General features: G+C 39.8%; 1 protein-coding gene across 1 annotated transcript in view; it reads left to right on the plus strand.

The window, feature by feature from the left end:
* Positions 1 to 307: 307 nt before the first annotated feature.
* mthfd1l (methylenetetrahydrofolate dehydrogenase (NADP+ dependent) 1 like) overlaps positions 308 to 25,594 on the plus strand; it is a 42,744-nt gene continuing 17,457 nt past the window's right edge. The window contains exons 1-20 of the mRNA XM_063495147.1: positions 308 to 626; positions 1,952 to 2,036; positions 2,292 to 2,342; positions 2,448 to 2,501; positions 3,169 to 3,293; positions 3,784 to 3,884; positions 5,494 to 5,630; positions 6,142 to 6,253; positions 6,486 to 6,553; positions 6,661 to 6,758; positions 6,901 to 7,074; positions 7,299 to 7,435; positions 7,874 to 7,920; positions 8,489 to 8,596; positions 8,906 to 8,980; positions 9,665 to 9,767; positions 12,546 to 12,622; positions 14,270 to 14,410; positions 15,659 to 15,727; positions 20,077 to 20,188. Coding sequence (XP_063351217.1) covers positions 391 to 626; positions 1,952 to 2,036; positions 2,292 to 2,342; positions 2,448 to 2,501; positions 3,169 to 3,293; positions 3,784 to 3,884; positions 5,494 to 5,630; positions 6,142 to 6,253; positions 6,486 to 6,553; positions 6,661 to 6,758; positions 6,901 to 7,074; positions 7,299 to 7,435; positions 7,874 to 7,920; positions 8,489 to 8,596; positions 8,906 to 8,980; positions 9,665 to 9,767; positions 12,546 to 12,622; positions 14,270 to 14,410; positions 15,659 to 15,727; positions 20,077 to 20,188 — 2,110 coding nt within the window. The 5' untranslated portion in view covers positions 308 to 390. The remainder of the gene's footprint in view (positions 627 to 1,951; positions 2,037 to 2,291; positions 2,343 to 2,447; positions 2,502 to 3,168; positions 3,294 to 3,783; positions 3,885 to 5,493; positions 5,631 to 6,141; positions 6,254 to 6,485; positions 6,554 to 6,660; positions 6,759 to 6,900; positions 7,075 to 7,298; positions 7,436 to 7,873; positions 7,921 to 8,488; positions 8,597 to 8,905; positions 8,981 to 9,664; positions 9,768 to 12,545; positions 12,623 to 14,269; positions 14,411 to 15,658; positions 15,728 to 20,076; positions 20,189 to 25,594) is intronic.

Genomic DNA, 25,594 nt, shown 5'->3' on the forward strand with positions numbered 1-25,594 from the left:
CACGTGAACTCGCGTGGTCGCGAGCATTCGCTTCTTGTTAGGCTGCTGCTTTCAAGTGTACCCCGGATTTTCAAATGAAAACATATGAGGACTTTAAAATGCTGGTTTAATAACAGCATCTAGACTTGCAAGAAATGTAGCATTTCTTTCTATGGGAACTGCCCATTTGTGGGTGGGAGGATGGGAGAATGGGGGAAAACAAAGCACACCGACCGCTATTTTTTTTATCTTTCCGACTGCCCGTGAAGACAGCGCACCTCCATCAGCACCCTGTTGCAACCTCAACTTTCTTTTTGTTCCTTTCAAGGAACCGGGCTAATCACCGCCGCCAGAGACGAGAGGAGAAGAAACACTTTTTAGTCCTGTTTATTTTTAAAACATAAAACTACAATGAAGTTGGCGCTAATTCGCAGTGCTTACGGCAGTCTCCGGGCACATCCAGTCTGTCCGGGTAGCAGATTCACCGGGTTTTCGCGAAGATGCCTACCGATAGGCATTACCAGCACTCGGTTGAGCCTCCGAGCGGCAAGCGCTACCTCCAGCACCGGCACCAACCCGAAGTTAACCGGTAACTTTGGGGTACAATCTCAGAAGGGGGATGAGTCTGATTACGACAACCATGTGAGGTAAAATAACAACAACAGCAACAACAATGTAGAGTAAAAGTCTGATTGTGGTGTGTCATGACAAATTATTTTAACGGTAGGCTAAAAAAAACGAAGTTCGTTGGAGGGATGGTTATCTACGTGACAAAGGTAGTAAGCATTTCCGGTCTCACCGGCGTTTTGGCCCCTGGCTAGTAGCCAGTTCTGCACGTGTCCCCGGTATTGTCAGCGACACCAGCCAGCTGATGCAACCCTTTTCTGTTGTTGCTAAACATGCGACGCTGAGCATGTTCCCTAATACATGAGGAACCGAGTAAAAACACGCAGGCGTGGATGAGTGATGCTAACTAGTTTTACAGCTAACATTTAAATGCATGCAGATCTATAACATTTGTATTGAGTGTGAAGAAAATTTGCAAAAAGGAATTTATTCAGTTTAAGTTTAACTTTAAAGTTTTGGACTTTTAACGCATTTGTTAAGGTACAGTATATGTAAACATTTTACCCCCACCCGCCCGCATATTGCCGCATGCGCACTGAAAACGACCATGGGTTGTTCCATACTGCAAATTCTGGTATCAATCCGATACCAAGTAAATGTAGGGCCAATATTGCACAAACCAATACTGATACAGATACGTTTAACTTTTAAAGGCATCTCATGTAGGGGAGAGCAGTGTGCCATGACTTCTGAGAGAAACAGTCACCAATTTATTGGTGTTGATCCAAAACCAATATGAGCTCTGGTTTCGATACTATTGATATTTGGATCGCTCCGCCCACCTCTACTCCAAAGAGCCTGATGCACCATTCATTAGGAAAATTCCTGCAAATAGACAAAAAATGATGGCTTGATCATAAGCAATACTTATCTCACATATTTCACAAGCTAGTCTGTGAATTAAAGTAAACACAGCACCTGACTGCTTCCCACCTTCTCATCAGCTCCATAGTTTGCTGCATGTGCTGCAGACATTGCTTGAAAATTTGGTTACACCATGTGCTGCTTTCAGTGTTTTAGCACATGTATGTGTACTTTCTGTACTTTCTCAGTGTTCATGTGTTCGATTGTTCTGAGCCGCCTCCTCGCATTTGGTCTGATTTCTTGTTGCATTGCACTGAATTCTCAAAGCCACTGTAGTTATAAACCCCCATTAGTTATGCTGCTTCTTTACCTTGCAGCATTCAGCACATTGAGGTGGTTTTTGTTGTGAATTGGTGCTATATAAATGAACATATTTGAACTGAATTATGTATTATCCACTTTCCTGATGGGGGTGTTTTATCCTGCGTGTAACCATTAATAGGTTAATGGGTATTTCTAACCAGGTTGTCTTCTCTTGTAGGAAAGTGGTTCAGAGCAGCAGGGAAGCAATTGTGACTCTACAGAAAAGAAACCCAGCAATTCAACCCTTGTTAGCCATTCTACAGGTACTGTAAGGAAAAACATGAATACTGTTATAGAACAAAAAAATGAGTGCAAATACACTGTCTGATTTTGTAGTAAGCAGTCTTTAAGTGTTGTTAATGCTTAGAAAAAGCGTAGCCTAAACATTTGATGCTAGAAGTCTCCTGATTTGCTTTAATTGACCTTGAGGGTATCTGTTTTTACAAAAGTTTCATCTCAGCTTTTCCATATTATCAGGGTTCTGTGCGTTGTTTCAGTGTGCTCATTTTATCTCAAAGGCAGGTGAAGACGATAGCATGCTGGAGATCAATAAGAAAATGGCAGTAAAGGTAATCCACGCCACCACTTCTCCTTTTTCTGACTTCTCTTCTTCAGCTTGGCCATTTTGTTCTTTTGTAATGTCTACAAAAGATCTCCTCTCTCCTCATCCGCAGATTGGTTTGAACATCACTCAGATTTGTCTGGCAAAGGAGTGCAGTGAAGATGATGTAAGTTGATGTGACTCACAAGTTAATTTTCCCCTTAATAGAGAACTTTTCCTCCCCCCTCAAAGTTAAGCAAGTCACTACATGATTACCATTCTCATGTTTGTGCAGCATGTGATTATGGTGCCTGTGTGTTCATGTCTTCAGTATTTCCAGTTTATTCTTCATTTATCATCTAAGTGACTGAATCAGGTTTTATCCTACCTAGTGATATTTTCCAGCATTATGTAACTGAGATTTGGGGGAACCTTTTTGGCTCTTCATTCAGCTGGAGCCTGCCACTTGAACCATGTAGACAGAAGGAATTCATGGGACTAGCTTAGACATTTGACCTGACAGTGGATGATCTATGTTGCCATGCCTGGCCTTAGGAGAACTCAGCTGCTCTACTTTTACACATTATCTCGTCCCCCTTTCTCCTGTTTTTCACCTCCTCAGGGATTTCCACTACCACTTTCCCTTTGCTCATTAGGTAGTGCTGATTTGTTAGATTTTGAAGGTGCATGTGCTGTTTGTTTCTCTCTTGACTTTTTTGTAGACTACCACATAAAGTACCCGATTGTATTTGGTATATCTTCAATTTTCACACTTGTTTCGTCTGCCATTTTTTCACTAGATTTCTCAGATGTGTGTCATTGACTGTTATTTTTCTCTTTATGTATGCATGTAGATTGTAGAGGAGTTGCTGAAGTTGAATGATGACCCCAAAGTGCATGGTATCTACCTTCACCTCCCCCCAGTTTCAATCACCAGTCGGGTCCTCAACACCTTAAAACCCGAGAAGGACATCGAAGGGTAAAAACCTGCAGGGGGATAAATATTCAGTCATTTATTTTATAAGTTCTAGAAATGTAAAAATGTATGTAAGGTTGTTATTCCAATTTAAAATAAATGAATTAACTCACGGTGCGTGTCCTATTGACCCAAATCAGAAAGGACTGCTCAGAATTAAGACGTTCGTGCCCAGTGTGTGTAGACACGTGATGAGAAAATTAGCACTGGAACCTTCTTAATCACGATAAATTGATCAGATCTGGTTCAGTTAAGGATAGATTATCCAGAGAAAAAGTATATATGTTGCTCTTGATTAATGGAAAACTTTTTTACCCTAATCCTGATGAAAACTATATATCCTCATATGTTACTCGCTAGTACTGTGCTGTGTCTTTAACATTTATTATGTGTAATTGTGTTATCCATTGCACTTTATTAATCTGTTATGGCCTGTAAAACTGGATGGTTAAATAAAAAAATGTAATTTCTATATGTTTTTCTCTTGTTGTAGCATATCAGACTTGAATATGGGCCGTCTGATACGAGGAGACCTGACCAAAGGCTTTGTACCTCCTTTAGCCAGTGCTGTTTTGGATCTGCTGGAGAACCATGGTGAGTTTCTGCTGAAGGAAACTGAAGGTTTTCCTCTCTCTACACAGTGTCAAAGCACACAGGAAACATGTCTGAAGTGAGACGTTAAGTCTCCTGTGAGATTTTAATTTTAAAACTGAGTTGATGCTTTAGAAACCAATTATATGCCAGACTTTCTGCCATCCTTAACTGCATTGTGCAGGTTTATGCACCTTGTGCCAGAAATAGAGTAGGAGCATATTTTTAGCCAATGAGAAAAATCATCACTTTTGAGAAAGTCACAGTGTTCTGATTAAGTGCATTTGCATTGGTGTGTGTAACCAATCGACTGTATTAAATTACAGTTTATATAAACAGTTGACCCAAAACCGTCAGTTTGAAAAAGAAATTAAATGCAGCCAGTGTGCTTGAAATATTTTCACATTTCAGTTCAATTTAATTTTATTTATACAGCGCCAAATCACAACAACAGTCGCCTCAAGGCACTTTATATTGTAAGAAAAGTGTCTGGATTTCTTTAAGTTTCCTTGAAGACGTTTCACCTCTTATTCCAGAAGCTTCTTTAGTTCTGAAGTAAAGAAGCTTCTCGGATGAGAGGTGAAACGTCTTCAAGGAAACTTAAAGAAGTCCAGACGCTTTTTTTTTCCATGCTCCTTAGACTACGATGACCTGGATGACTGAGAACCTTCACAGACATATTTATATTGTAAGGTAGACCCTACAATATTACATACAGAGAAAAACCTAATAATCATATGACCCTTTATGAGCAAACACCTTGGCGACAGTGGGAAGGAAAAACTCCCTTTTAACAGGAAGAAACCTCCAGCAGAACAAAGCTCAGGGAGGAGTGGCCATCTGCTGCGACCGGTTGGGGTGAGAGAAGGAGGACAGGATAAAAACATGCTGTGGAAGAGAGACAGAGATTAATAACAAGAATGATTTAATGTGAGAGGTCTCAAAGTGATTCTCACTGTGCTCTGATTGGACGATATATAAACACTAGAAATTGAATTAGATACACTGATAAATGTGACAGATGTTTCTCTTTTTTTAATTCACTGTAAAATACATCAGTATCCTTTACTGTTAACTACTGAGATCTGATAGCTAACTAAAATACAAAGAAAACATGAGCAAGAAAAAAAATCAACAAATATGTGACCACGTAATGTACTTAAGTCCAAATGGCTATATTATAAAAAGGTGAAGGAAAGACATTGAATTTGGTAAGATTTGACCATATTTCTGGGATTTTTCTTTTTAATTAAAATGCTGGTAATTTACTGAACAGGGGGTCTGTGCATATGAGATACAGACTTAGATTATTTTGGTAGAAGTCACACTTCAGGGTTTAGATATTTTCAGTACTTCTGATACAACTACTAAAGATTTCCAAGCTCTTTAATAAAAATGCTGAACCCTTCTGTGTAGAATGTTATAAACTAAAGGTATATTAAAAAAAATCTGGTTTAAGATTTTTTTAGATTGTTATTTTTTATATTTTGCCTTTATTTAATAGTTTGGCTTCAGATATATTTAAATGGGGAGCTTGACAGGGAGTCCATCGACAGACTCGGCAGCTGGGGGCATTTCCATTTGCTAATGATCATTTTAAACATCCCTACAGATGCTCCTTTGGAAGGAAAAACTGTGTTGCTAGTTGGTGGAGAGGGACCCCTTCAGCTGGCCGTGCAGTGCCTGATTGAACGAAGTGGAATGGTCACTCTGAAGAGTCACTGGAGCTCCAAAACCCTGCAGGCGCAGGTGTGACAGGGTGTACTCACATTAGATGATCTGCATTGTGCCTTAGACGCTGCCTATGTCAAAATAACTGTCCTAAGTAATGAATTAATGTATAAGGAGTTCCAGCTCCTTAACCAGAAGTTGTTCCAATGAATCTTTAAAATGCATAAAATTTTGTTCTGCAAAATAGAGAGGGAGAGCTTGAGAGAGAAGAGTTGTAGACTAAGACCCACTGTGGGTGAGGGTGTCCAATTTAAGTACCAGTTTAAGTACACATTCACTATGTACAATTGTGGTTTGAAGTTTGTATACACACACCATGGGTTTAAATCTCATGTTGGGCTTGTGCAATGTTAGTTGCTGGCCACACGGAGTCAGTATTCTCATTTTACAACAGCTCACTGGAGCAGTTTTGCTAATGGGAAGATGTTCAAAGACATTTTTCTGCAGAGGTTCTTTTAGGTCATTAATATTTCATTATTTTAATTATCATTTTAATTTCTTCTTCTTTAATAATTCTCCTTTTTCCCAGGTTATGCAGGCTGATACTGTGGTCCTGCTAGATGTTGGAAATATGTATCTTCCACCCACCTGGATTAGACCAGGGGCTGCTATCATTTACTCTAAGCCAGCTCTGGAGAAAGGTATTGCATTATATATTGTGTTTCCAATTAACTTGTGCTATAATGAACATGAAATGATTTTAAAGCCCTCCATTGCAGAGACACTTTTTAAGTTATCGATTAAAAATGAATAGAAATCAGTGAAATTGCAGGTTCAGATGCACTGGTTTGCTTCCACTATCACATGCTTTTTTGTTGTTGTATGGATTTGTGTACTTATTGTGTGCATTAATCCTGTTGTCGTTTGTTTTAGATGAAAATGCTTTTGGATTGACTTCAAAATCTGGATTAGAAAGCCTCACAGCAGCTTACAGAACACAGGTATATATATTCCTATGTGACTCCTCTCTTTGGCTTACTATATTCCTCCTTACTTATTCGTTAGCTTTCTCTGTCCTTCTCTTTTCTTTTCTTTTTTTGTCCATTAGAATGTTGTCCGGAGTTGCAGTCGGTGGCTCAAGGGTCAGGAATACCGACCCTGGCATCTGCGCAGCCTCAAACTGCAGCCCTTAACTCCTGTACCAAGGTATAGACCACTGTGTGGTGAAGACTGGAATTTAACTTCATTCATCTTACCTGGATTCTTGTATACCTCATTTTATTGTTATTTGAATAAGATGTGGTGCGTAGAGCCATTATCCATATAGTCTATATGTTTTCTCTGTCAGTGATTTAGAGATATCCAGAGCTCAGATACCAAAACCAGTAGATCAGCTGGCTGAAGAGATTGGTTTGCTACCAGAAGAGCTAGAAGTCTACGGGAGGAGCAAAGCTAAGGTTCGACTCTCTGTGTTGGAACGCCTCCAGTCACAGCCTAATGGCAAATATATTCTGGTTGCCGGGTGAGTGACTGACCAAATCATCTCTTATTCTTTCTCCTGCTTCATAATAATAATAATAATAATAATAAAGTTTAGTTGTATAGTACAAATTTACCATTACAAAGAAAATACATAGGTCCTAGTATAGACCCCTGAGGGACTCCACAGTACAGGGTCATATTGTGCACACTAGAAAAAGAAAAAGTCTGATATTTGAAAATCTTCTGTATTCTCTCTTTGTTCAGTATAACTCCCACCCCATTGGGCGAAGGTAAAAGCACAGTGACTGTCGGCCTAGTCCAGGCGTTGTCTGCCCACCTTAAGCTCAACTCTTTTGCCTGTCTCCGTCAACCATCCCAGGGACCAACTTTTGGGGTTAAAGGTCAGCAATGAATACTTGGGTCTTTATCCTAACTGTACTTGGCTTATCCTCTCTGAAAGATATGCTGTCATCTCTCTGTGCTCCTTGGCATTCCTTCCTGGATACTTTTTATTTTACTTTACTGTTGGTCATTCCAAACTGTTTTCTCCAAAAACAATGAGTGTTTTCTCTAAAACCCTGTTTTGTAAGAAAACTTTGATAGAATAGTGTATTTTCACATTGGAACCAATGTTTAATGTTTCAAATTGTGAATATTTCTACTGAATACATTCAGTGACATTTGGACAAGTTTAGATATCTTTGTCAGTGCGGGGTCAGCTCTACATTTTGTTCTCGGGTGGAGCAGTTCATTTAAAGTCCAACACTCAGCACTGTTTCTTTGTATGTCCTCGTCCTGTTGCCTGCCTCTCACAGTGTTTCCTCTCCTCCTTTGCCTAGGGGGAGCTGCAGGAGGTGGGTATGCCCAGGTCATCCCTATGGAGGAGGTAAGACACACAGACAGGCTCAGAGTGCTCCCTAGCAGGACAAACACAGGCTTCAAAGACCTGAGGCATGCAAAGACTCACAAGCATACATTCATGACCCCGGAGCTGTGACTACAAGCACAGTCCATAAAGACACACAGAACGAGGGGTTAAGCCCCAGCCTTGTAGGCTACAATAAGGCCAACTACTTTTCTCATTCTCTCAATTCACCCTCTTTCTTTGCACCTCCTTCTTTTAGGCACACTAAAAATATATATATTTGTATGTCTTAAGATCAAAGGGCTTGTGTCAAACTGTGAGAAAATGTGTCATAATATATTTAAAGACTCAAGGGACAAAATCCAAGCCATGAGAAGATTGCTTTAGTTGAACCCACATTTATCATCTGCTACCAAATGCTGTGGGTGCAGCCCACTGACCCCCATTGTTAGAGGTTTTTTTCTCCATAGGGGCCACTCAATCAATCTTACAGAGTGTACACTTCTGCAGTAGCATGTTGATGTCTCGCCTGTAATCCTTTCATCTCTCACTGTTTTTTTTTTTCTGCTATTTTTTTAAATCTTCTCAGTTCAACCTTCATTTGACTGGTGACATTCATGCCATCACAGCTGCCAATAACCTGGCGGCAGCAGCCATCGATGCCAGGATGCTCCACGAAGCGACACAGTCAGACAAGGTGACTATGCGAAGATATCATATAGCAACACTAGTTTAAAAAATGCATGTGTAATATAATGACAGTATGGATTCCTTTTGATCTCAGTCATGTTTGCGATTTGCTGTAGATTTATTTTAGTCGGGGACTGTAAATTATTCTGTGGTAACTTTTGAAGTATTTGATTTATTTCTGTAATCCTGCTTTTCATGCACATAATGCTATCTTGTTATCTAAATTCCAGCTTAACAAAAGTCCTTTCCTCCTGTAAGGACCGGTTAAATGTACTTTAAATAATAGTATTGTTTTTTTGTTTTCTTTACCACCAAGGCCCTTTTCAATAGATTAGTCCCTTCTGTGAATGGAGTCAGAAAATTCTCACCCATCCAGATCTCCAGGCTGCAAGTAAGTTTAAATACTACAGCTCCATAATCACACGTGATGTCCATGATCACACGTGAACTAACTAACTAAGGATTGTGTCTGGGGTGTTCATGAAAAGTTGTTGTTGTTTTTGTCCACTAGGGGGCCTCTGTGGATCCAGCTTAAATTTTCACTCTTACCCTTCACAGTGGCTGCATCACCAAACATTTCTTTATGCCAGATAAAACTCCTTGTTTGTAGAAGAAAGAGTAATTCAGTCTTCATGTAGTGCCGATGAAGAATGTCAAATATTTTGTCCTAACAGATAAAATATGTATGGCAGATGTTACTGATCCAGGAGATTAAAGTTTGAACATGTTTACAGTTTATGTCCTGTTGGAGGAAAGTCCAGGATTAGAGAAAAAGACTATAAAATGAGTCTTAATTGATGAAGGGAGAGATAAAAATTTTTAAAAGGGTTTTTTTTTAAGCAGAAAACTCCAACTAAACCTTCTGATCTTGACAGTGAGTTAATAATTTCCTGGTTATTTAGTCTGGATTTGTTTTCTATGCATGAATGATACCTCCCACCTGTTACGGTGGACATAGCGGGCTTCTTTCATGTTAAATAAAATCTAAACAGCATCAGAAACATGTGGAACAAAATCTTGTTGGTTTTTTTTTCTATTGCTTAATTCTGCTGCCTCATTCTGTCTCAATTTCCAGCGCCTTGGCATCAGGAAAACAGATCCTGCATCACTCACACCTGAAGAAATCAACGCGTTCGTACGTCTTGATCTTGACCCCTCAAAAATCACCTGGCAGAGAGGTATCTTTATAAACAGACAAAATCTGTGTGTGTGCTTTTTCTTGAGGGGGGGGGAGGTGTATAACTGTACCGCAAGCATGGCTGATTCAAGCTGTTTTCTCACTAACTGTGTGTCGGGAGACTCAAACAGAGATGTCGTCCAACTCAAATGCAGCACCCAGCAGGAGAAATACTCCTTAGGCAAGAATTTTAGGCGAAGATACCGCCTGTGTAGAGCTGTGTATGCACCAGACAATTACCAGCACTTTTTTTTCACATGAGCACAGTTTAATCAGTTAGACTTAAATGGAAACGTTTAATGTCTCTCTCTAACTAAGCTGGGTCTTTGTGTTCTCGCATATAATGGGAAACATCTTAACACTGAGCAATTACGCTTAAATGTATAATGGGGTAAATGAGTTAGCACTGGTTCAAATCTTCTGGTCAGCTGGGGCTTTTCTGTGTGATGCTTGCATGTTGACAAAGACATGTATGTTAGGTCAATTGGTGGCTCTGAATTGAAGATAAATTTGAGCCATTTAAAGTGTATGAAATAAAAGTGCTGCATTCATGTGTGGTTAAGCATGGCTTGTATTTTTAAATAGTTTTTAAGTGCTCATTAAGAGTAGAAAAACAGCTGTTACATGTAAATTTCAAAGCTTTATCTACAACTGCATTAGGTTTGTCACTCAGAAAAAGTATTGCTTTATATTACTTGGTTGCTCCAAGGAGAAAGTCATTTGTTGCACTACTTTTTACATTACTTATGCACAAATTGGTAATATGGCCTAAGATGCATAATTACCAGCAAGCGGTCCCACACCACATATCACTGTGCTAATGAGGAGCACTTCACAGTGATGCTACTGTCCTAAGTCCAAATGCTCATCAGTGCAGTTGTTACCTGTTGGACATCAGGTTGTGGCTTCTTGTCCAGGCTTGGCATACATTCAGCTTAAATCTGCCTGTGCAGATCCTTGGTACAAGTTGTCATGTTAGCATCAGTTGTTTCTGGCCTGTCCCTGCTAATAAACTGAAAATAGCTGACTGTAGGATAAATGTGCAGGAAAAAAAGGCAAATATGATTGATTCATTTGTTTATTTTTACATTTATAACAGAAATGGGCGACTGGTTCAGGGGGTTGCAAATGGTTCAAGGGGTTGGGAAGCTGATCTTGTAACCGGAAGGTTACCGGTTTGATCCCCTGCTCTGTCTGTCTTGGTCGTTGTGTCCTTGGGCAAGACACTTCACCTACCGGCTACTGGTGTTGGCCAGAGGGGCCGATGGCGCGATATGGCAGCCTCGCTTCTGTCAGTCTGCCCCAGGGCAGCTGTGGCTACAACTGTAGCTTGCCTCCACTGGTGTGTGAATGTGAGAGTGAATGAATAGTGGAATTGTAAAGCGCTTTGAGGGTCTCAAAGCGCTATATAAATGCAATCCATTATTATTATTATTATTATTATTAAAAGTGCTAAGTGTATGTAATACAGGTAATGACATAAGTAACATAATTCTTTGCTAAGCAGCATTATTGCGATTACTGAATCTCCGATAGTGTTGTTGCAGAGAAAAATGTAATTACAGTAACATGTTACTACACCCTACACCGATCTCCAACTGCTTATGAAGTCAAGTGGTTTTTATAGCAGCGGCGGTGTAAAGCACGCAATCTTAATCTGGCCAAATGTGATCAACACCGCAGCAGAGATGCCTTACATTTCAAACTGGTGCAAAGGGGCTGCTTCAGAACACCAGTCTGATTGTCTGCGCTCGGATGTACTTGCAGTCAAAAAGCAATATCATGACTATCACACAAATCTAATTATCATAAAAAATGTCTGACAAACATCTCATGCTCTGCAATGTAAGTGTCTTATTGGGCCGTTCCTGAGGAATGTCACATGCAGTCTTGAAATAGAAGGTAATTTCCTTTCTTATATAATGAATACAAAAATGGCTTCATATTAAATTAATGTAAAGTGTCAGACCATCAGTCACAAGATTATAAACGTGGGTACGGCTGCTGTGGAATTAACTACAGCAGTGATAGCTGGGTTCGTTTAAAGTTGCCTGTGAGACAGCCGGCCAGGTGCTGCTTTGACCGACGTGGTATTTTACTCTGTCGGCTTCGGGGTCACTCATCATAAACAAACTCTGGAGATTAAAAACAGGTTCAGCACCTAGTGTGACTTTGTTTCACGTGTTCACGGGACTTATTCTTGCTTAACTTTTTTCCTAAACTTGTTTTTTTTATGGACACACTTTCCTTTTTTCATGAAAGGGAAGGTTCTTTCATTCTACAAAACCAACACAGGAATAATGTCTCCTAAAATGATTTCCTGGCTGAGCGCAGTGAATTTCTAACCGCATTATCAGAAAGTAGCCTTAAGTGCTGAGTGAGGAAACCTTCATTAGCTAATCCATTTTAAGATAAACACACGTTATGGGGTAGTATTTATAAACGTGTAGAGATGAATTTTTACAGTGTGTCATGCTAACGCTGTAAAAACATACATTTTCCTTGTGGGTCAGGTATCAGATCAATTAATCACAGTTTATGGGCTCTTACAGTCACGTAGTCCTGTTGGTTTTTTTTTTGTTGTTTTCTTTAAAGAAAAGTGCTTTTTAATCTAATCTAACATGAAATTAATCAATGTGAATAATGTTTTTCTGTGCCATATTGTTTCACATAAGGCAACTGCATCATGTTAAAAGGTGAATGTTTCATGGTCAGAGTTATAGATTATATAACAAGGTTTGTCAAAAAAAAATATATATATATCTTTTTTTTTTTTCAGTCGTTGATACAAATGACCGTTTTTTGAGGAAGATCACCGTCGGACAGGCAAGCTCTGAGAAAGGACAGACCAGAGAGGTATGGCATTATAGTGGAATAAAAGTGGAAAAGCATTCCATTTACCTAACAAACAATTTTGGGAAGTTGGACAATTAAAGTGACTTAGCTTTAGTCTTTGTTAAATTGGTACAGTGTATTATCACAACCTGCCTGACGAGGCTGTAATGGACATGTTTATTAAGACTTTTGACATCTACAAGAATGTGAGCAAACTTTTTTCAAGGGTTTTTATTGTAATGCCTTTACTGTTTTCCTTACCTCCAGCTTATTCCCTCCATACAATAATACTAAAATAGACTAACAAATAAAAGCTCTACTAAAATTAAACTGAGTTCCACTCTCAAAACAAAATGAGACCAAATTAAAACAAGAGTAACAGTGTAAAATATGTTGAATATACTAAAGTATAATAACTGTGGTGTGGATCACTCAGGCTGTGAAAATTGTGATTCTTTAAAAAAACAAAAAAAACAAACAAAAAAAACCATGTTGCATACTTTTCAACTACCACCCTGGATTTGTGTAATTTGTTCATTCAAACAGAAAACTTCACATGAACTTACTTTATAATGAAGAACAATGTTGCAGCAGTTTATTTACATTGTAAAGACTTGGCTGGTGGGCGTCATATTACTATTAACATGGCCTGGCCTCGGATATCTCTGTTTTATTTTTTGCTTTTTAATATAACAAAACCATGACTAAAATCTTTCTCATGCATGTCCACTCTGATACACTCCCCTCTGCACATGCTCCTCTGTTCATGATACAGCCCAGATGTAATCACCCCCACCACCACCACCACCACCATACATCTGTAGTAATGGCAGCTAAATGAAATTCTCTAAATAAACATTTCACGTCAGTGGGAAGCTAGCAGGACTAAGTGAAAGCAAATGTTTAGAGAATGAGAAAAATGACCCACCCATCCATCCACACTCACACACGTACACACCTAGAATAGCCTCTAAGCTAGTTCACCATATGCTTATATTTATGATCATTGGTAAATCCATTCTGTTTCCCTTTCTCTCCTCTGCCCTGCACTTTCCTCCAGTGCTGGTTATACTATAGCCCCTCGGGGTATTGTCAGTGGGAGTGGGAATAGAATTCTTATATTCCTTGAGGGATTATTGTGGTTTTATGCTTTTTTTTTGGTGAATTCTTTAGTTTTCTATATTCCTGCCTTTATCTAATCTTACTTACTCATGTTTTCTTGTTCTCTCCATCCTATTTTTGTTAAACGTAAATCAGGACAGAAACTCGTATCAAAACAAGTTAAACATTTTTATAGGTTTTTTAGTTTTCTTCATCAAATTATCACTCCGATCCGAAACCAGGCCATGTTCATAGGACTTGTATTCTCTTTCTCATGTGATAAACCCGGTGACTGCTGTTTTGAGGAAAGTTGCCAGTTTTCTTCCCACACTGTGCAAAACATTTTATTCACTTAAAGCTTTTATTCTTGAGTCTGAGAAAGATAAATTAGATTGTAAAGGCTTAAGCTTATTATTTTGCATTCTAGCTCCAAACAAACTCATGCATTAAACTTTACTGCAGGTAAAACATTTGTTTTCAGCTCTCCGCTACCAAGTGTATAAAAGAACTGCTGAAACTACAGTCCTGGTTTATTTCGCAAGTGATTTTTCTTTTCTCACACTCCAGACTGGGTTTGACATTGCAGTGGCCAGTGAGATCATGGCCATCCTGGCCTTGGCTGACAGCCTCGGGGACATGAAGAACAGACTGGCACGCATGGTGGTGGGGACCAGCCGCTCTGGACAGCCTATCACAGCAGAGGACCTCGTATGTATTTTGTGTTGTAATCTCATTTGTAAGTGTGGAAGTATTATCAGTGAGCATATCGTCAAACATCTGAGAATTTTAGACCAAAAATATGGATTTTTTTTTATTTGTTCTGAAAAAAGTTGTTTTTGTGCTTAAGACTGTAAAGAAGAGTTATAGAAAGATAATGGTTTTAGTCCTTATCAAGCTATCTTCGATTTATTTAAGTGATACGAAACATCTTCAAATCTCAATTTGAGAAATTAACTGTATACACTGTGAGTGGAAGAAAAACACTTGTAGTGTAGAAAGTGGAAGTTTTTTCACTGTGGAGCATTCAGCTGTGAGTTAGTACAATGCTCCAATCTTCGCAGGAGTGAATGTCCCAGCTAATTCACCCTGAAGTCCGACCGTGTAATGGTCAGAGAACATAAGCAGAAAACCCGAGTGTTAATCTCAGACTTTACAGGCCTCGGTTAACATGTTAAATGTTTAAAGGTCATGAAATTAGTTACAAGAAAGGACTGAACAGGTGTGGCTCTTTTGGAATTGTTGCCAAGAGAAAGCCTGTATTCTCAGAATCAGTTTCTGAGATTTCCTTACTTGGATGATTGAGCTTGCATCAACCAACCAAACCAACACAGCATATCAGCACAAACACCTCATACCAACTGGCAAGCACGGTATTAGAGGGAGGATTTGGGCACAGGAGCTCGCGGTCACTGAGTCAACCGTGAACTCTTCTGTATACCAAAGTATTCTAGAGTCAAATGTGAGGCCATTTATCCAACAGTTAAAGCTGGGTCATGCAACATGTCAATGATCCCGAGCACAGCAGGAAAACTTTAGAGTTTTAGCGCCCCATTGTAGATTCTTCAGGCTCTGGTTTCCCACACATGACTGTGCTGTTTCAGAGTTGTAGAGGAGAAACCCCCAAAAAGTTGCATTAGCGTTTCTGATATACCAGGATGTGAAAACACAACTACACATCAATGCCTGCCCAGTGGAAATATGCTGTCCATTTGTGTGTGTGTGTGTGTGTGCACGTTGCTGACGGAGCATTTTGTGCAAAGCAAGATTTACTTGCATGCAGGACGGAAACTTGCAAATGGACTGTAACAACATTTATCATCTAAAGTGGACAGCTGTTTGACTATACTTTAGATTATCAGTTGTTTGTATTAGCGAGCTCAAAGTTTTGTCTGAATCTTGATAACCTGCTCTGTTTTCCAGCCAGCACCCTTATTTTTCTCTCTTCCTCTCCGTCAGGGTGTGAGTGGAGCTCTGGCGGTGTTAATGAAAGATGCTATCAAGCCCACGTTGATGCAGACCCTTGAGGTGAGACTTGTGCACAGCCCCTCTTAAATAGTCGTTATCCCGCTCAGCTGAGCAGCTTCTGATGAATATCTTATGGAATAAATGGGTTTGCTCTGCTGCTGCCGGAGAAAGCGTTCCGCTGAGATCCTTAAAGAAAGGATGATGGATTGGCTTTTTTCCTCCCAGGGCTCTTTATCTTAATGGCAGTGTAGCTCGGTGGACAGGTGAAGCTCTCGGGCAGGGGATCCGCCCGATCCAGTTTCATGCAGCTGTGCTAGGGAAACACTTTAATTTGGTTGTGATGACGATAACAAAACTCTGCTTCTCACAACATCTGGCTTTTATTATGCATTTGAGATTTTACCTTAAGACGAATTAGACATGTGATACCACAAGGACATTTCTTCCATGTGGACAGAAAGCATATACACACCAGTATATTTGTGACACTACGCCCAAATCTAGTCCTTGCAGCCACCATGATTAGTCAAACAACTCTATGGGAAGCTGGGGCACTTTTAAAATTGAATAAACCCCACATGAAGGATGCATATTTTTGATTTTCCCAAGTTTATTTGTGCATTTTTAGAAGTTGTGATTAAAGTCCAAAGCAAGGATTCAGTTTTAGATGACGACATCACAGAGAATAAAAGAGTAAAACTTTAATGTCTCTGCTTTTTTTTAATCCAGTAAACACTGACGATTATCTCTAGTGTACTCCTGTTTTTGATATTATTATTATTTATATATATTTCTCTTTTTTTATATACTTCCAATTTGCCTATGAGCAAGCACTTGGTGACAGTGGGAAGGAAAAACCCTTTTAACAGGAAGAATCCCCAGGCAGAACCAGGCTCAGGAACGGGCACCCATCTGCTGCAAATGGGTGGTGTTGAGGGAACCCACAGAGAGACTCTTTGCTGGACAGGCTTCCATTAAACCCAATCCTAATATATGTTTGTTAAACAGGATTGTATACAAGCGGAACATTGGTTTTTATGCATTTTTTAATAAGTTCTCACCAACGTTTGGACAAACATATTCATTAGGCTTGTTCTATAAAGGTGTTGTGTTATGACATCACAGTAGAATGTGTCATCTTTAATGTTCACATTCCTGAATGTAAGAGGTGCGATCAAAAAGTTCTGGTCAGATGCTATTTTGAGCACCTTTTGATGTTTTTTAAGGTGTTTGGTTGGATATCTTTTTTATTTTTTTAAAATAATGGGATGATTGCTTTTGACTTTTTGATCACACTTAATTCAGTTTTCTTGTGCACAGACTTAAAGCACTGAGTTAAAGGCCAAAGATTTACCACACAAGCTCAGGGTACTTTTCTGCCCATTTGGTTTAAGTAATTAAAGTTTACAGCGAACACAATGTTAGCAGTCATGCTTGTGATAACGGCTTTTTGTTTCTCGTTTTGACGTGACGGCTGTTTCTCGTTTGTTTGTTCCTTGTTGGTTTTTGAGCAGAAAGCTTGATTATATGGCTGCTGGGTGGAGAAAATAAACATCGACTGTCCCGGATTCTGTGTTTTCAGGGGTGCGGAGAGGGTTGTGTTGTACGAAGCAGAGATTTGGTTACTTTTTGTTTTTGGGAGGAAGCGTTGCGGTCCTGTTGTGTGAAACTGTTTCCTGTGTGGGTTTCCTGCGATTCTGGTCAGGGAACTGGTATCGGGACCAAGTGGGCCTCAGAGCTCCATGAGAATTTTCCACCAAGCTTGACCGCCTTTGCCCTTTGTGCCCCTTTGGCTCGTCACGGCTGTGAATGCAGATGCACTCCTGAGAATAGAGCTGGCATACGAACGCTGGCGCTGAGCTTGCATTTCTGTGTCGTTTTTTTAGACGGGACACATTTTGGATCACAAGAAGAAAGGGGATAGTTTTTTCTCCCTGTGTACGTGTCTGTTAAGCAGACTTCAGTTGTTGTGTGAGTTTTCCAAACATCCTGTCTACGTGGAGGTTCACAGAATGCATCTTTCCTGGGGGAGAGGAAGTAGACTATAGTATAGAGGGCAAGGGTTGTGTGGAAATGCAGAACAGTTTGAGTCCTTGTGCTGTGTCAGAATAGATTTTGGATACTTTGTCACTTTAGCCCTGCTCTGCAGTTGACATATAAACTTGGCCAAGTGATGCGCGACACCCGGAAATATTAACATGATCTCCGGTTTCCTGTTTTTATTCGTCTCCCTTTCCGAATGTTCCTAATCCTTGTGTTCAACAGATGGAAAGGTGACACAATGGATTTTCATTGATTTCCACTTTCATTCCATTGTTGTTTCCTCGTGGACAGATGTGGAAAGAGTGAAAATTTTGCACTGGGTCAAGTTAAACCTCAAAGTTTGCAAACACAGATGGAAATCCGTGTAATGTTTGACGTCCATGTGCTTCCACTAAAACTCAGAAACGGATATGATGTTTTTGGCTAGGTAATGGTACTAAAATGCAATTTCTCTTCATCTCACGGTCTGCGTTTTGTCTTCTTCCCCCTTACTTTTCATTCTTAACTATGCATACTCTTTTTTTTCTTTCATTCAGTAAATGCTGCTAGTGGCAGCTTCGCTCGTGACCTTGTTAAAGAAATGATTTACTCCTCTGAGGGGAGGCTGTTTATGCTGGGTGAGGGAGAGGTATGCAAACAAAAGCCTTGAAAATCAGACTAGGCCTTCCCATCCTTCCCTTTTCCTCTCTCTTAAGGAATTCATATTCAGTGTAACAATGGGTCAGCTGCCTTCCCTAGTTTTCTTTCTAAGTAATTACCTTTTTTTAAGAGCCTGTCTTGAGTGCGGCAGAAGGATTTTGATCTCGATGAGTGGGCCTTTCCTTGGCAGCCGTATTCTTTCATGCCTTTCTTGCAAGCAGGCTGCACTCCACAAGACAGATCTGAATTATTCCGAGAGGATACATCTGCTGCTTGTAAAGTACACCAGCTGTGCGTCTGTGTATTAGTAGTAACTTTAACTGGGAGGCAGCAAAATAAAAAGTCATTATTTATTCCTTTACTTTATTTAATAAGTGATTTAGTCCAAGAAACGTTGAAAAAGAGTGGAAACATGACAGTAACAATTCTTTACACTTAAAAAAAGCCAATGATATTCAGTTACACCTAGTAGAATATGTGTCAGTGTTAACTCTTTGAGGTCCACAACAAAAAAAAAGCAATGGAAAAATTTTTTTGTTTGCATTTCTTATTGACTTGGGTGAGTAATAACCACAATCAATACTTTTTTTTTCAATAGACCCTGTAGCTTTTTAAATATTGATCTCTACCAAATGGTTGAGATGTCACTCAATGGTAAAAGTATGAAATGTCATGCAATTCAAGTACAGTAGATAATACAGTTGAAAAAATCAAATAAAGGGCCAAATTATAATTAACTTAATAACAAAAACTATCCAGGGCATTGGATAGAGTTTATTTCTAGTAGCATGAGAGTGACCATTGCTGGTTTTCATTCCATCAAAGGAAAGTATTATATCAAACAACAAAATACATATTTTTTTAATCTGCAAATGTGAAAAATGTGCAACAGCACAAAATACTCACATTCAGGCCACTTCTGATTGAATGCTACTGTGCAAAATCATTTTTGTTTGTAAAAAAATAAAATAAAAACAGTGCAAATCGAGCACATCTGCTTGTGGTTTTGGTCGTTGAGGTCTTATGGTGTAGCGTTTATTCTGTGGTGGTGGAGAGCTGAATCATGGTTGTCCAGCTCTAGATGCTGGCTTGTTAACTTGGTTCAGACACAGCCAGGCAGGAACCTTTTGAGAGCCATCGGTCTCTGGTCCAGTAGGGCACAGTCCCTCTTGTAGACCAAGTATTCAAGTCAAGGATGTATCCGAACAGAGGAATATGCCATCTCCTTAAAGATGAATTGATCATCAAAATCTTTGCTAGGTATTTAAATGACATCAGCCAATCTTACCTATAGCAAACCTGTGCAGGGTGACTTAATAGAGCAACAGAAAAGAGTGATTTTTGTTGTATTTCTTACTGACTCAGTGTTTTCTTTGTGTCTTTGTAAGGCTAATCGCACAGCTGCACTGCCAGATTTGAGGCCTTGAAGTGCTCCTTTAGTTCGTGTGGGTGTGTTTCTAGCCTTTCCAAAGCAGTCCAAATCAACAGGCAACACAAGCCTGGCTCACATTCAGGCTGGCAAGCCAGTGAAGTGCCTCTTAACTTCTGCCCACTATTTAGACAAACCCTGCATCAGCATGTCATTATTTATCCTGGCAGCCGGGGTTAAAAGATGTTGAATTTTCTATGAAAGAAGTGGTTAGTTAGTATTTAAACTCGGTTGCCATGGGTTGCAAAGTTTTCTCAACTCCTCCCATATGTTTGTGCACCCCTCTTAATTGTTGTAGGGTACGCCGGTGTTTGTCCACGCTGGGCCCTTCGCCAACATCGCCCATGGCAACTCCTCGGTGCTGGCAGACAAGCTGGCTTTGAAGTTGGTCGGACAGGACGGCTTTGTGGGTAAGAGCATGCAGCCCATGCATACAGATCACACACACACACACACCACACAACCACAAAACCTTTGGGGATGACAGACAAGAAGATCTCAGCTGTTGGATCTAGGAGTCCCAGATGTGTTTGAACTGAAGGCTTAAGCTTCGTTAGCAGAACAAACAAATTTATAACTTATAATTTATTCCAGCCATGAACTTCAATGTGATCCCCTGCCGCTGAAGGCTTTAGCATGAACTCATTATCAGCCTGGTTCTGGATCTGTTCTGCCTGCCTCTGGTGGACTAGTATTCTGCCCTGGTGCTGTTCCTCCATAACTTTCTAAGAAGCTAGTCGAAAGAAAGAATATCAGTGCAGAGGAAGGAAGCAAGTTGATAATCTTAAGAGCCCTTGGAATGCTTTAGAGTAAACTACACTAATCCCTTCAACGTCAAAGCACACTGCAGCATTTCCATTTTTATCGGCCTATCTGTCCTGCTGCTCTCTCCCTGTCTTCATTTACTTTGGCTGCAGAAATATGTCTGGAATGCATGTGTGTGTCTGTGGTTTTTGCCAGGTGCATTCGGCGTACATGCAGATCTCCTTAAGGCGTACGTTCACGTTTAGGCGACAGATACTTTAGCCATCAAAGCTATAACAGGTATAAAAGGAAAAAAAAAAAGGTTGACTGCTTGGGCAAAGCCAGCGTTTGTCCAAGCTATCATCTGTGAGTCGGACAAATGTGAGGGAAGAGAGCTGGATTTCAAAACACTGAGCATGAAAGCAGGGAGACTTGTATTTGTTTTATACCTCCACCTCTCTCCATCCCACTTAGTTACCATCTGTCTGTCTTGTCCCCTGTCTCCCTTCCCTTTCCGCATATTCGTTACCTGACTCTCAGGTATCCCGGGAACCCCCCACCTGGCAGCTGGGACGCGTGTGCCCTCCTTTCGTTCGTCCCATCTACAAACAAACAGCAACACTGAAAAACCAAGAACATTTTTGCAGATGTAATCTGGTACAGCAAGTCATTTCTTTGTACAATCTAATGCAGTGAACCCCAGCAGGAGAGTAAACCCGTTTTCAGATGATCAGATAGGTGGTAAAACTGTGATGATGTTGATAATTCTATATTTCTCAGAAGATTGTTTAAATAATACGGTATGGTAGGTCAAAGATGAAAACAGAAGGAATATAGGATTTGGCATCATATTGATCCCTTATTCGTTTTTGCCTTGAAACTCCAAAGCTATTAAAAAAAGACATCTGCGAGCCAACACATGAAGCGTTCCTTCATTGTGTCACGGCACATCATCCTGGTGCTGTAAATGCACACTAAGGTGTCTAAAAGCAATATACACTCACTGTATTGAAGCTAGAATTCCCTACTCTTGTAGGAAATCACATTGCCTTGTATAAAAGAGAGTTTTGTCAGAAATGGAGGAGCCAACTACTTGTTAGTTTTTGTGTTACTGTAACGGTTTAACAATGAGAAATGGACAGTACACATATTTTGAAATGTTTGCATGAGCCTGTTAAATATTTAGGCTCTGGAAAATTATTATTACTAGTATTACTATTATGACTAATGACCAAAACTGCAAAAAATTAGGCTAAAGTTTTTTTTAAAGGACAATTAGAGTGAAGAAACTACGTCTGGCACTCATGTACAGTAAACACGCCCAAGTTTCGTTAATTGCTGGGACCCTCTTTGGTGGGTGAAAGTTGTTCTCATGTGCCATGAACTCTTTGTGAACTCCGGGGGGGTCCGGCACTAATGCTCACTCGTAGCCCTGCTTCATCATTCTTAATATTATTGTGGTGTTTTTCAAGTCACTCTGGAATCTGGACTTAACATGAAGAAATGCTGCTTTTGCGGGGAGGGGCGGCTGTCGGGAGATGAATTCCACATGCCAGATGTGTGCGTCTCCTGTACCATTAACCGTCTGGAGTCCTGAACGCAGATAACCCCGCGATACTTAGTTATTATAAGATTTAAAAGGTCACATTAGAAAACGTGAAAAAAAAAGTTTAAAGTTGCACAAATAAAGCGTTTAAAGATTTGCGGTCATGTTGGAGTCACAGTTGCTTGAAAATTATGTTTGAACAATAAAGTGAATTAAATTTAAAAGAAAACTCAGTTACATTATAGAATTTTAGCCCAATTGGTTGTTAATTTTTCTTTAGTTTAGCTTCAAATGCAGGGTAAATAGACCCTCACATTGTATTAAAATATGATCTTAGAAATAAGTTGTAAGTAATTCTTTGAATGAGATGTCAGATGCGGTGGCTGAGGACCTGGGTCCAACTCCACTGGCTAGCTGGGGCACTTGGGTGTGGCGTTTGGGAGTTTGGGAGAACACGATAGATTGGTTGAGCACAGGGTTGGGTTCAGTAAGTATGTACATACTTCTTTCTACTTCATTTAGCACTTGACAATTAAGTTGCTTTTTGTCACGTCATGAAGATTTTGTTTGTTTATATGTCCAAAATAAAAGGTTATCGTCATCCCTGTACCTTTGTGGGTCTCCCCAGGTTCTCTGACTTCTGATGGCTGTTTTTTTTAGCTTAGCTGCTGATTCTAAATTGGCTCTAGGACAGCGGTCCCCAACCTTTTGGTTTATGTATGCTGGTTTATGTCCGACAATATTTTCACGGACCGGCGTTTAAGGTGTTGCGGAAAAATACAACAAAATAAAACCAGTACCAGTACCAAAAAAAGGAAGATTTATTCATAACACACGGGAAAAGGCCCAGGGAAACCGAGTTCACGATAAAAACCGATTAAAAACCCTGAAAAGCATAAATTTCACACCTGAGCCTCAACTCTCGCGGCCCGGTATCAAACCAGTCCGTGGCCTGGGGGTTGGGGACCGCTGCTCTAGGAGGTAATGTGAGCATGAATGGTGATCACCTAGCAAATAGACCACTGGCCAATAGTCCAGGGTGTACACCACATTTTGGGATGGGCAAATGCAGATGGATGAGAGATAAATCACATTTTTTTATGACCGCTTGAACATTTAGTTAGAAATGTTATAGGATTAGCTGATTTAGCTTTTCTCAGTTTGTTTGTTCATTACACAAAACTAAAGAAGTTCAATTAAAGAGCCTTAAGCCAAATAATGACAGGTTCTGAAATTTGGTTAATAGTAGGAACTGGCAACAGTACTCACTACTTTTTACTTTTAAGTCTAACAGCACATAGATGGTCGTGCAGCCTTCTCTGCAGTGTTTGTGTTTTTATTGGCAGCTGTGCTGATACCAATGCTTTGACATCTAGTTCCACCATCCCGATCTTTCTCTCTCTCCTTCTCTCTGACTCTGCTCACAGCATCATCGACCTCTTTCTTCCCTCTCGGTCTCTGGGCAGTTCAGGGTTGTCATGCAGAACAGGAAGCTTGCAAGAGTTTCCTTAGGACATCCTCCGGGGTCACTTTCCCGCTTGATGCAATGCCGTCGAGGGGAAACTGTCTTTTCTGTTTTCTTTCTTTCACCTCTCAATATGCTGCGTTGTGTCGTGTGAGTACTGTTGTGCTCGCTTTTTGTCATAAAGTTTATGGAAATCCACAAATACTGTACCTAAGAATCTGATTTTTGTTGGCAAGCTGTTTTTGTATTCAGAGCCAAAGCTCTAGTGTGGTGCTAATGAGAAACATTGCAACTGAGCGATATTTGGCCAAAAGAAAGCCGAGTTACATTTTTGCACTCTTCCCGCAGGCTTTATTTTTTTTCCCTCTTTGAGCAGATAGACTTTTCAAGATGCAGGCGATGCAGCCAAGGCCCCCCAAGTCACAGTTTCTGCTAAATGTTGTTGTTGGTATTCCAAGAAACTGCTAAGTCCTGTTAGAAAAATTTTTCTTCTGCTCTCCCAAAGACTTTCTCAACTTTCTGATTTAATTTCATTCCTCATGTATTTCTTTCTCTCCCCCTCTCGCCTTCCCTCCTTGAAGTAAATTTACGCTCACGTCTCGTGAAATAAATCACACCGTGACTAGCATTAAATGAAGACGAACAAAGCAGAGGGATACATTTCTTTTCGCAAACACTTGTTTTTTCTCTAAAGCCTCAGAGAGATTGATTTCATCAAATGTCAGACACAAGTATTTCCAAGCTAAAGTACTCTTGTGTTTCCAAAGGTGTGTCAGTAAATGTTTTCAGCAAATTTCTTTTTGGATTAAACACAGTTTAGCTCATAAAATTTAGTGAGGATTCATTATTTTGCTGTCATAAACTTTAAGTCTTCAAAGTTGAACCAAGAAAAAGACTTGACATATTAGACTTTATATGTAATAAATGTAGAATGTACAAAAGCCTACTTTATTTTTGTATGAAATTATAAAAGCCTTCCAAAAGTTCAAATCTTCCAAAAGTTATTCCATCATTTAGTTTTTTAATAACGGCGATGGAAAGAGGCGTTGAAGGTCATAGCTTATGATTCACTTCAGTGACTCCTCTTGGAAGAGACAGCTCTCATCAGGATGGGAATGATTTAACTTAGAATGAAGGAGACCACTCAGATTTGATTTGCAGTGACGCTTCCCTCCAAGTGGAAATAGATCCAAGCCCCCCTCCCCTCGTTCCCTTTTCAATTTGCAAACCCATCTCTTCGTCATTACTGTCTACGTTCAGAAGTGGAACTGGTCAAAGCCCGTCTCTGTGGAGCTCAAGTCTGCGCACAGGGTCCTACGCACAAAAACTAGTATAAGACGTAAAACTGATCAAAATGACACAAACATTTCATTTGTTTTTCCTGGTGTGCATCTGAGTCCCATTTGGGTTTTTTTTTTTTTTTAAATCATTTTAATCAAATTAACTGTTAATAAGGTTAGCAGTTGACGAGCACAGATGTTACACCACTGGTAGAAAGAGGTTATCCAGGATGGGTCAGTTTGAGCAAGAGGGGAAGCGGGGTCTGTAGATGATTACGTTTATGGGTTGCGTATTGGTTCTTTAAAAAAAAAAAAAAAAAAATTTTTAAAAAATGTTAACTCCAAAAAATCTCCCCAAAAAATGGGAAAATAACAGCAAACTCCTCCTGTTAATGTTATTTTTCATGAATATCCATAGTGAGCGATTTTTCCTATATTTGGTCATCTGGTGACCTTTTCTCTCACAACAATCCCTTTTTTGGCTCTTAAATCCTGTGATTGTTTTTAGTCAATAATGTCCTGACCTGCCCACCCAGTTGGTTCGGCAATTACAAAAGTTAGTTGTTTTTTATTAGAATAACAAAACTGTAATATGGATAATTACCCTTAGCTGTTAAAACAAATCTGCGCCTTGGTCTTTGTTCCTTAGTAATATTTGGTTGTCATGGGACAGTACTCCTTGTAGATTCCAGTACCATTTAAAGATTGTATTTCAGCTAAATTCTGTGGGGGTTTTCTGACTGAGCATCTCTGTTTTGTGATCTTCATCAGTCTTAAAGTT

This window comes from Pelmatolapia mariae, linkage group LG15 (assembly GCF_036321145.2).
Source record: "Pelmatolapia mariae isolate MD_Pm_ZW linkage group LG15, Pm_UMD_F_2, whole genome shotgun sequence".
Lineage (NCBI taxonomy): Eukaryota > Metazoa > Chordata > Actinopteri > Cichliformes > Cichlidae > Pelmatolapia > Pelmatolapia mariae.